This window comes from Cornus florida, unplaced genomic scaffold (assembly GCF_030987335.1).
Source record: "Cornus florida cultivar Cherokee Brave unplaced genomic scaffold, ASM3098733v1 CherokeeBrave_3.0.0_Hap2_Chr05, whole genome shotgun sequence".
NCBI classification, from domain to species: domain Eukaryota; kingdom Viridiplantae; phylum Streptophyta; class Magnoliopsida; order Cornales; family Cornaceae; genus Cornus; species Cornus florida.
The window spans coordinates 37916160-37927148 of NW_026775575.1; the positions used below are offsets into that span (position 1 = coordinate 37916160).

Below are 10989 nucleotides of genomic sequence, written 5' to 3' on the forward strand. Positions count from 1 at the left end.
CATACACTAACTCTCAGTTTGAGCTTATAATGCAAGAAATGAAGGCTGTTGACAAAAATGCATTTGACTAGTTAATGAAAATACCTAAGAAGGTGTGGGCAAAGTCATCATATACTGGGAAGAGTAAGAGTAATTTATGTGTTAACAACATGTGTGAGTCTTTCAACAATTACATTGGCAAAGCAAGGCTGAAACCCTTAATGTATATGTTTGAGAATATTAGAAAAGAACTAATGAAAAGGTCTGAAAAAAATAGGCAGCTGATGGATAAGGTAAATGGATTGTTATGCCTAAGGATTATGGAAAAGTTAGAAAAGAATTCACAAGATGTAAGAAGATTGCATGTTGAGGCTGCTAGTAATGGCAAGTATCAGGTGGAAAACATTTCATACCAAGGTACAGGGGTTAGTGATTATGTAAATGTCTTAGATAAAACCTGTTCATGTAAGTATTGGGATATTAATTAGTGGCATACCATACCCCCATGCAATTGTTGTGGTAGCGTTTAAAAGGGAGGATCCACAAACATATGTTAACCCTTACTACTATAGGGAATCTTACTTCAAGTGTTATGGTCATGTGATAACACCAGTCTCATTGAGGAATATGAGAAGAGAAGTTGGCACTTCCCATATATTGCCACCACCTATTAAGCCTCAACCAGGAAAACCTAAAAAAAACAGAAAGAGAGGTCCAACTGAGGGCCTAAAACTACTGCTATAGGGAAGAAAAAGGAAAAGTTGAGGTGCACTAGATGTCTTCAAAAGGGGCACAATATAAGAACTTGTATGGTAGCTGAACCTGTGAAAAGACCACTTAAAAGTAATGGTGGAAGACCCCTACTTCTGAGGCATACAGGTGGTATAGGTGGTGGTAGGGATGAGACTCTTAGTATTAGGGCTGGAAGAGGTAGTGCCAGTGTTGTAGGTGACTCTGTTGGTACTAGTAGGGGTGGAAGAGGTAGGGGTGGTAGAGGTGCTAGTAAAGATAAAGATAAAGGTCTTGCTAGGGGTGGCAGAAGTAGAAGTGGTGTTGTTGCCACTGTTGCAGTTGATTTTGATGCTGCTAGAGCTGTAGCTTGGGCTGCAAGTGATGGGGCAGGTGGTTTTAGGGCTGCAAGTGGTTTCATGGCTGCTGCTAGGAATGCAGGTGGATTTATGGATGGTGCAAGGGCTATAAGTGATATTATGGCTGCAGGTGGTTTAAGGGTAGCAAGAGGTGGTTTTAGCATAAGATATCATGTTGGTAATCATTCACAGGTATATAAATTCTGTAACTATCAACTTCTTTGATATATAATTTTGTTTTAGCATAACATAGGATAACTATCAACTTGTTTGGTAACTATCAACTTGTTCTAGTAGGCATCATCATGTTCTATCAAATCTGTAACTATCAACTTGTTCTAGTAGCATAAGATATGATAACTATCAACTTATTCTAGTAGGCATCATCATGTTCTGTCAAATCTGTAACTTTCAACTTGTTCTGTAATTTTTTCTTAATAGGCATCATCATCTAGCCACCAATATCAAGTGGTTGAAATGGATTTCCCATCAACACAAGACACACAAGATTGATTGGTGATTAAGAAAATTTTTGTGAATGGGGTAAGTAAGTGGCTAAAGACAAATCTGTTTTTTCAGGTTGTTGTTGATGGAACATCAACTGATGGTTGCCTTTAATTTTTTTGCAGGTTAATGGATCTTAAACTTAAACTTGCAAGTGAACCTCAATATTTTTGCAAGACATACCTCATACTTTTTGTTTATGGAACTCGTTATTGATTAACGTAATATTTGTATGAGGATCTTAAAGTAATGGTTGTAACTTTGCAATTGATGATGTTATTTTTATGTACCTCATAGGTGGTTGTAAATTTGTAATGGATGATGTTATTTTTGTGGACCTAATAGGTGGTTGTAACTTTGCAATGGATGATGGTTGTAACTTTGCAATGGATTATGTTATTTTTGTATGATGCATAGTCCTTTTGAGCAGCAGGTTATTGCAATATGGATGGAATGTAGAGCAGGTTATTGTAATGTGGATGGAATGCAATGTTATTATCATATTGTGCATTTTAAGCAGGTTATTGCAATGTGAATAAAACAATGGCATTTGCAATGTGAATGAAACAATGGCATTTGCTATGTGAATAGAACAATGTCATATTCAATGTAAATGGTTCAATTTCAACATAGTGCAACCATTTCATTCTACCTCTTACATTCATAAAACATGAAACACGGTACAAAAACAGAAGTTTCACCACTTAATAAAACAGAAGCACCAGATAAACAAAACAACTCTTTATAACACACCAACGCAAAAACACATAAAAAGATACAGGCTGCAATAAGAACCATCATAAATTTCACTCTTTCTTCCATGGCTTCTACATACAACCTCAACTAAGTAATATCATATTTTAATACCCTTTCAACATGTTGCCGAGTCTCAAATAAGTTGCCTTCACTCTGAATGGTTTATGATGAAATTGGATAACACCATCTCCAAAATCTACATTCTTTGTTGCGACATTTATAGTACAGCTTTCCAAAATTGTTATTATCGTTCTTTCCTATTACCAATAATTCAGCCAATTCCAAACAATCACAATAAAGATTTTTATACCTCAAATCTTAACCACCACCAGATCGAATGCTTGAGGCTAACATTATATGATTAAAATCTACAAATCATAACAAAATTGAATTTTTATATATGAATATATATCTAAATATTATACATTGAGAATAAATTTTTGTACCAAAAATTACAAATCCTACCAAAATTGAATTTGAATATATGAATATATGTAACTAGTATGCATTGAGAATAAATTTTTGTACCTTCAATTATGGTGTTGAATGATACGAAGATGGAATACGGGGCTTCTTTTTAGGCCTTCGATTGCAGAGAGTAAAAAGGAAGTTGGACTTACCGTTTTCCTTTCCTTTTAGGGCTTCGATTGCACACAGTAAAAGGGAACAACTGCACACATTAAAAGGATTTCCTTTCCTTTTAGGGCTTCAACAAAACGCGGCCTCCCCCTTCCCTTTCCTTTTAGGGCTTCAGAGCTTTACACACAGTACAGTTCACAAGTTTATATATATATATATATATAATATAACACAGAGGACAAGGGAAGGGGTATTTTAGGGGAATTTTTTTTTGATAAGCGCGTGTTGGTCACGCGCTACTACCCAAATGGTAGCTTAATGGGTTTGAATGGAAAAGGGGCAATGTGATGACAGTTTATAGTTGAGGGGGGTGTTTAATTTTAGTAGGGGCAATTTGAACGAAAACGTTAGTTCAGGGGGGTTATGTCATTTTTCCCCTATATATATATATATATATATATATATATATATAACATGATACCGAATATCCGTCTGATTACAAAGTTTAGGTGTGAATAAACTGAGGACATAGAGATAACTATCACCCAATTTGATGACTCATAGACATTACCATCATTAATGCTTCTATAAAATAAGTGGTTGGTTGACTGAAAAAGGTACAGAAAAAAAAATGGCATATAGATTTTATAAATTTATGTTAGAATGAAATCAATGCATATCATACATTCGAAATCATTATAAACCTCAATCAGTTTGATATGAAGGACCATAACATATATCTCCCACAATGAAAGTGAAATTTCTAGTTCCCTTTTGACAAATGGGAACATGAATTTTTTTTTTTTTTTTTTTCAGTAATTAAAAATGAATTTAAATACTAATTTTTTATAGGGTAAACTTCAGTTACACACTCTGTGGTTTGTCAATACATCAAGGAGACCCCCTCACGTTTGCAAATCTTCAGTCACACCCATACGTTAATAGAATGACTCACATGCCCTTTTTGTCATTTTCTGATATAGGATTAACCAATCCCCGGATATGTGTTATTTTTGTACCCAAACACTCCTTAGATATATGTTATTTTTGTACCCAAACACTTCTTACACATCACAAATATACGCTTTTTTTTTTTTTTCGTGAGGATAATCATTGTGAACATGATTGAGGTTGATTATACAAGTTTTGGTGTTGTATTGTCTAAATTATATGTTTGTGAGCTTCTTGTTATTAACAGAGGCTAGGCATGTTAAACAATTTTGGTTTACTGTAATCAGTCTGGTATGTTTAATACAAATTGTCCTCCTTTATATTTAATGAAAAAAAATAGAGTTTTTTATTTTTTATTTTTTTATTTGTATTTGCAGGTTATAGTTTGGGTGGACATAAAGAGAGTTTTGAAGAATAGGTTTTGTAAAAGTATTCTGTGAAATTTTCTGATAATCTTTGTAAAAGTCCTTTTTTTTTTTTTTTCCTGAATGGGTTAAAAGTACTTTGAATATTCTGGAAAATTTTGTTTAAATAAATTTTCAGCCCTAATTTTTTTAAAAATTTGTTTCAGTTAAGTACAATTTTGTAAAGATGTTATAACCTTGGTTCATGACCTCTCTACCTTGGTAGTGTAATTAGTTAGAGGATATATATTTATATATATATAGTCCAGGTTGAACTCCTTATATATATATATATATATATATATATATATATATATATATATATATTATCTTAGCAAAAAACACACCGGAACACCTCACTTTATTCCTATAAGGAGTTCAACCTGGACACACTCACAAGTCACACCCACTTTATGAGTATAAATGCTTAACTTAAAGCCTTCTATCTTCTACTTCAAAAAAAAAAAAAAAAAGTGCCACTAGACAGTCGGGTATGTCGAGTCCTTGTAGCCATCCATGTTTCTGGACTATCTTTATACGATGGGTGGTACACGGTTAGGATTAGATCCTCTGATTAATTCACTAGTTTTTATTTGAAAGCCCCATTAGAAGGGGAGAACAGAGAAAGAAACTCTAAGAGAGTGCAATAAGAAAAATGTTTTTCTTGATTTCGTGTACAACCAAACATCGAAACAATCCTATACTTGTTAAATCGGCACAGTGTATTTTGATTTGTTCACACCTTTATGCACAATCGAAAATAAAAAAAAATTATACATATGGACGGAAAAGGCAATGCAAAACATGGAAGCCAATAATGTTGTCTTAGTTATTACCTACGCTTGCTTGTTTTTACTGTAGTATCTTTATGCTGTTTAAACATGTAAAATAATACCAGCTGTCATTCCAGTTGCTTATCAATCCTATCAATTAGGTGACTAGTATTTACCAAATCCATGACTATTATTCTATTCTTAGTTGATTGACAAATTTACATAAGTAGGCATAGGATTTTAGAGAGAAAACAGAAAGATTTTGTTTGCATGTGAAGGTATCAGGAACAGGGGTTTGGTATTCTGTATACCAACTGAATCACTGTTACCTAATTGTACCATGGGTCTAGCTTGTAATGGGTTGCTAATGTTTTTGAGGCCAAAATCTCCGTAGAACATAGCGAGGTACTTCATGGATATTCGTACCTCTTCTCACACCTATGCAACTGGAGGGACATCATACAACGAGATGTGGTACAAACAGTTGGAACTTTAAATAGTGTTTAATTACAACACCAATCAGTGGAAAGTTTTATACTTATCTATTGTCTTGATTATATATATAGGGGTGGCAGAAGTAGAAGTGGTGTTGTTGCCACTATTGCAGTTGATTTTGATGCAACTAGAGCTGTAGCTAGGGCTGCAAGTGATGGGGCAGGTAGTTTTAGGGCTGCAAGTGGTTTCATGGCTGCTGCTAGGAATGCAGGTGGATTTATGGATGTTGCAAGGGCTACAAGTGATATTATGGCTACAGGTGGTTTAAGGGCAGCAAAAGGTGGTTCTAGCATAAGATATCATGTTGGTAATCATTCCCAAGTATATAAATTCTGTAACTATCAACTTCTTTAATATATAATTTTGTTTTAGCATAACATAGGATAACTATCAACTTGTTTGGTAACTATCAACTTGTTTTAGTAGGCATCATCATGTTCTATCAAATCTGTAACTATCAACTTGTTCTAGTAGTATAAGATATGATAACTATCAACTTATTCTAGTAGGCATCATCATGTTCTATCAAATCTGTAACTTTCAACTTGTTCTGTAATTTTTTTTAATAGGCATCATCATCTAGCCACCAATATCAAGTGGTTGAAATGGATTTCCCATCAACACAAGACACACAAGATTGATTGGTGATTAAGAAATTTTTTGTGAATGGGGTAAGTAAGTGGCTAAAGACAAATCTGTTTTTTCAGGTTGTTGTCAATGGAACATCAACTGATGGTTGCCTTTAATTTTTTTGCAGGTTAATGGATCTTAAACTTAAACTTGCAAGTGGACCTCAATATTTTTGCAAGATATACCTCATACTTTTTGTTTATTGACCTCGTTATTGATTAACGTAATATTTGTATGAGGATCTTAAAGTAATGGTTAGAAGATGTTATTTTTATGGACCTCATGGGTGGTTGTAAATTTGCAATGGATGATGTTATTTTTGTGGACCTAATAGGTGGTTGTAACTTTGCAATGGATGATGGTTGTAACTTTGCAATGGATTATGTTATTTTTGTATGATGCATAGTCCATTTGAGCAGCAGGTTATTGCAATGTGGATGGAATGTAGAGCAGGTTATTGTAATGTGGATGGAATGCAATGTTATTATCATATTGTGCATTTTAAGCAGGTTATTGCAATGTGAATGAAACAATGCCATTTGCAATGTGAATAGAACAATGCCATATTCAATGTAAATGGTTCAATTACAACATAGTGCAACCATTTCATTCTACCTCTTACATTCATAAAGGATGAAACATAGTACAAAAACAGAAGTTCCACCACTTAATAAAACAGAAGCACCAGATAAACAAAACAACTCTTTATCTCTTTAACAAAGAACACACCACAGCAAAAACACATAAGAAGATACAGGCTGCAATAAGAATCATCATAAATTTCACTCTTTCTTCCATGGCTTCTACATACAACCTCAACTGAGTAATATCATATTTTAATACCCTTTCAACATGTTGCCGAGTCTCAAGTAAGTTGCCTTCACTCTGAATGGTTTCTGATGAAATTGGATAACACCATCTCTAAAATCCACATTCTTTGTTGCGACATTTATAGTACAGCTTTCCAAAATTGTTATTATCGTTCTTTCCTGTTACCAATAATTCAGCCAGTTCCCAACAATCACAATAAAGATTCTTATACCTCAAATCTAACCACCACTAGATCGAATGCTTGAGGTTAACATTATATGTTTAAAATCTACAAATCATACCAAAATTGAATTTTTATATATGAATATATATAAATATTATACATTGAGAATAAATTTTTGTACCAAAAATTACAAATCCTACCAAAATTGAATTTGAATATATGAATATATGTAAATAGTATGCATTGAGAATAAATTTTTGTACCTTCAATTATGGTGTTGAATGATACGAAGATGGAATACGGGGCTTCTTTTTAGGCCTTCGATTGCAAGGAGTAAAATGGAAGTTGGACTTACTGTTTTCCTTTCCTTTTAGGGCTTTGATTGCACACATAGTAAAAGGGAACGACTGCACACATTAAAAGGATTTCCTTTCCTTTTAGGGCTTCAACAAAACGCGGCTTCCCGCTTCCCTTTCCTTTTAGGGCTTCAGAGCTTTGCACACACGACAGTACACAAGTTTATATATATATATATATATATATATATAGTACACACACTTATATATATAATATAACATAGAGGACAGGGGAAGGGGTATTTTAGGGGAAAAAAAATTTAATAAGCGCGTGTTGGTCACGTGCTACTACCCAAATGGCAACTTAATGGGTTTGAACGGAAAAGGGGCAATGTGATGATGGTTTATAGTTGAGGGGGGTGTTTAATTTTAGTGGGGGCAATTTGGACAAAAACGTTAGTACAGGGGGGTTATGTGATTTTTTCCCTATATATATATATATATATATATATATAACATGATACCGAATATCCGTCTGATTAAAAAGTTCAGGTGTGAATAAACTGAGGACATAGAGATAACTATCACCCAATTTGATGACTCATAGACATTACCATCATTAATGCTTCTATAAAATAAGTGGTTGGTCGACTTAAAAAGGTACGTAAAAAAAAAAATTGGCATATAGATTTTATAAATTTATGTTAGAATGAAATCAATGCATATCATACATTCAAAATCATTATAAATTTCAATCAGTTCGATATGAAGGACCATAACATATATCTCCCACAATGAAAGTAAAATTTCTAGTTCCCTTTTGACAAATGGGTACATGAATTTTTTTTTTTTTTTTTCAGCAATTAAAAATGAATTTAAATACTAAAATTTATAGGGTAAACTTCAGTTACACCCCCTGTGGTTTGTCAATACATCAAGGAGACCCCCTCACATTTGCAAATCTTCAGTCACACTTATACGTGAAGTTGACCTTGCATCTCCTCGCGTATTTTCTGCACGATCTCTAGCTGTTGTTGTGGTTGTCTGGCGTCTAATTCTGGTTCCATTCTGGAGTGATGTCGCACGCAAGAGATAGAGGGCGGACTTTTCGTATAGCTTCCCACAGACGGCGTCAAAGTGTTGGTGCAAATTTTTACACCCGAACACGTAAGGAAAATAGTAATCTAAAAAACAAGCAATTAGAATAAATGTAAATGAATCAGACATCAGAAGAAGTATTTTCAGTGGAATTCGATGATCCTTCTCTTCCTCATTTTGGCTCTATTTATAAGTTCTTCCTTAGAGGATTACATGGAGCCATTTTTTGGCTTTTATTATTTTCTCAGACGTGGGCAATTATGCTTGTTGATCGTGCACTTTACTATGATAAGCGTTATGGAGCTTTGGGCTTTGTTAAGAATGGGCCATTTGCCCAGTTCTCATGATGGGCGGGGTTTTCTGGATCTGATCAGGCTAGACCAGTATGTAATCTTTTCTGTTAGGCCTCTCATCAATGTTGGGCCTCTACGTGTCTTGATTTGGTTCTTTGGGCTACTTCTCATTGCTGCGTGTTATATTGTAACTGGTGGGGTTCTTTCCCTCCACATATATAATATACATATATATATTATATATAATATATATATAAATTTCTAAAAAAAAGAATTACATAAAAAAATTAATTCACAAATAGTGGTAAAAAAATTATAAAATTATTGTTTTAAAAAAAAAAAAATTTTATCCTTTTTTGACCGGATATTTTAGGTTTGTACTTCTTTTTAATTAGGTTTAATTTTAGTTTCCTTCTAGAAATGTGCCTAATATTAATATTACTATGCAAATATGAATGGTGGGAATAGTTGTTGAAAAAGAATAGTGGTTGTGTTAAAAAATAGCATTTTGCGGGAAACGTACCATTGGAACTGAATTGCTAAAATGTAACATTTTGGCACTGAAGCACCTGTCAAAATATAGATTTGGCATGCGAAAATAGGTTTTAGCATTGAAGATGCTCTTATGGGGGTCATGTTGTATATTACTTATTTATCAAATTGAATTTTCTTCTCAAATTGCAGCAACACATGGTTTCTAGGGATAACCAGGACCAACAATTTGTCCCAACTCAACCTTACCACAATCGATCTTGAGCCTACTGATATCCATCTGGTAATGTTTTAAAATTAATCTTTATAATTTTCAAGGCTGGCTCTCTTCTATTGTTAGATCTACAGTTTATGGCCTTGGTAGTAAAATTTTGTTCGTAGTTACTCTCATATGTTGGTAGAGATAGGCATATTGATAGCGATCAGCCTTTTCATTTTTGCATTTGCTAAAAGCTTAGTATTTATTTTTAGGTTGGAGATTATTATTAGTTTCTCTGATGTCTTCTATTGATATTTTGCATTCTATTGTATTACATCTTTAGCTCTGATTTTGAATCAGGCTAAAGATGGTCAAGATTACCATAACTCACCATCTTTAATGTCGGTCTCACTTGAGATTTGAATTCGGTAGCTTGTCAATAAATATGGTTTTTATTTAGCTGTACTAGGTCCAATATTCACAGAGAAATTTAAAGGCATATTTGGTGAATGATAACTGCTTAAATGTTGCACATTTCAACACCTAAGCTAGGGTATTTCAGTCTTTGCATCCATCTTAATTTCATGTTTTAGTCCTAATTTATGTTTATGTGTTTTTCAGGGTAATAAAGTTAAAATGAGCTAATTTTGGTTCACTAAAGCCTTTTTGGAGTCAAGCAAAGATATTCAGAAAAGCTCAGAAAATGACAAAAAGGAGGTCGCAGCCCATTGCTCATATAGTGTGTTTATTCTTCAAAAACGGTCAATCTCAGGCCTTTGATGATGTTCCCAAAGATGAAGAACCAAACCAATGAGCTCGGGGCCAAAATGGAGCTAAATAGGGCTTAAAGGAAATTTCCAACTCTAGGGGATCAATCCCCCAGGGTGGGGGATCGATCCGCCAGGACTTGGCAACATTATAGGATTTTCTTATTGTTTGGGCTTATTTTGTGAACTATTGGGCTTTATTAGGGTTATTACTTAAGGCCCAGTAAACCATTAGTTGAGAGTTAGTTTTTATTTTACTTAGGAGAGAGTTTTATTATTTTTAAATGATTAAGTTTTATTTATTCTGTACCGGGATATCACGTTCTCTCTGGGGAAAAAGGAAAAGCTAGGGTTTGAAGAACATTTTTACAGAGGCTTTGTCTATAATTGAAGGAAGAAGAAGAAGGAGCCAAAAGATGGAGATGGAGCTTGTTGATACCATGATCATCTTCTCCATGAGCTAGTTCTTCACTTAGGGCTTGGATGAGCCCTAAGTTCATGTAACCCTAACCTTTGTATTTCTTTTCTTAGGGAATTATTATGTTGTAATTAAATTGTATGGCCTTGTGATTTCTTTATATATACATGCTTGATTTGTTAAATTTCCATTGAAATCTCCAATTGATTGTATGTCTATGTATGATTAATTAGGGATTTTATTCTTCACTAGATGATTAGAACTTAATTCTTT

At 33.8% G+C, this 10989-nt stretch overlaps 1 protein-coding gene across 1 annotated transcript; it reads left to right on the top strand.

Moving 5' to 3' along the window:
- The first annotated feature begins 788 nt into the window (after positions 1-788).
- LOC132309165 (uncharacterized) lies at positions 789-6301 on the top strand. Its single transcript, XM_059807501.1, has 4 exons — positions 789-1259; positions 5429-5508; positions 5601-5850; positions 6287-6301. The coding sequence occupies exons 1-4, from the start codon at positions 789-791 to the stop codon at positions 6299-6301; spliced, it is 816 nt and encodes a 271-aa protein (XP_059663484.1).
- The last annotated feature ends 4688 nt before the right edge of the window (positions 6302-10989 follow it).

Coding starts and splice junctions, on each gene's coding strand:
- LOC132309165 (XM_059807501.1), top strand. CDS start 789: ATGGTAGCTGAACCTGTGAAAAGACCACTTAAAAGTAATGGTGGAAGA. Junction 1,260..5,428: donor ATGTTGGTAATCATTCACAG/GTATATAAATTC, acceptor AAATCTCCGTAG/AACATAGCGAGGTACTTCAT. Junction 5,509..5,600: donor ACATCATACAACGAGATGTG/GTACAAACAGTT, acceptor TTATATATATAG/GGGTGGCAGAAGTAGAAGTG.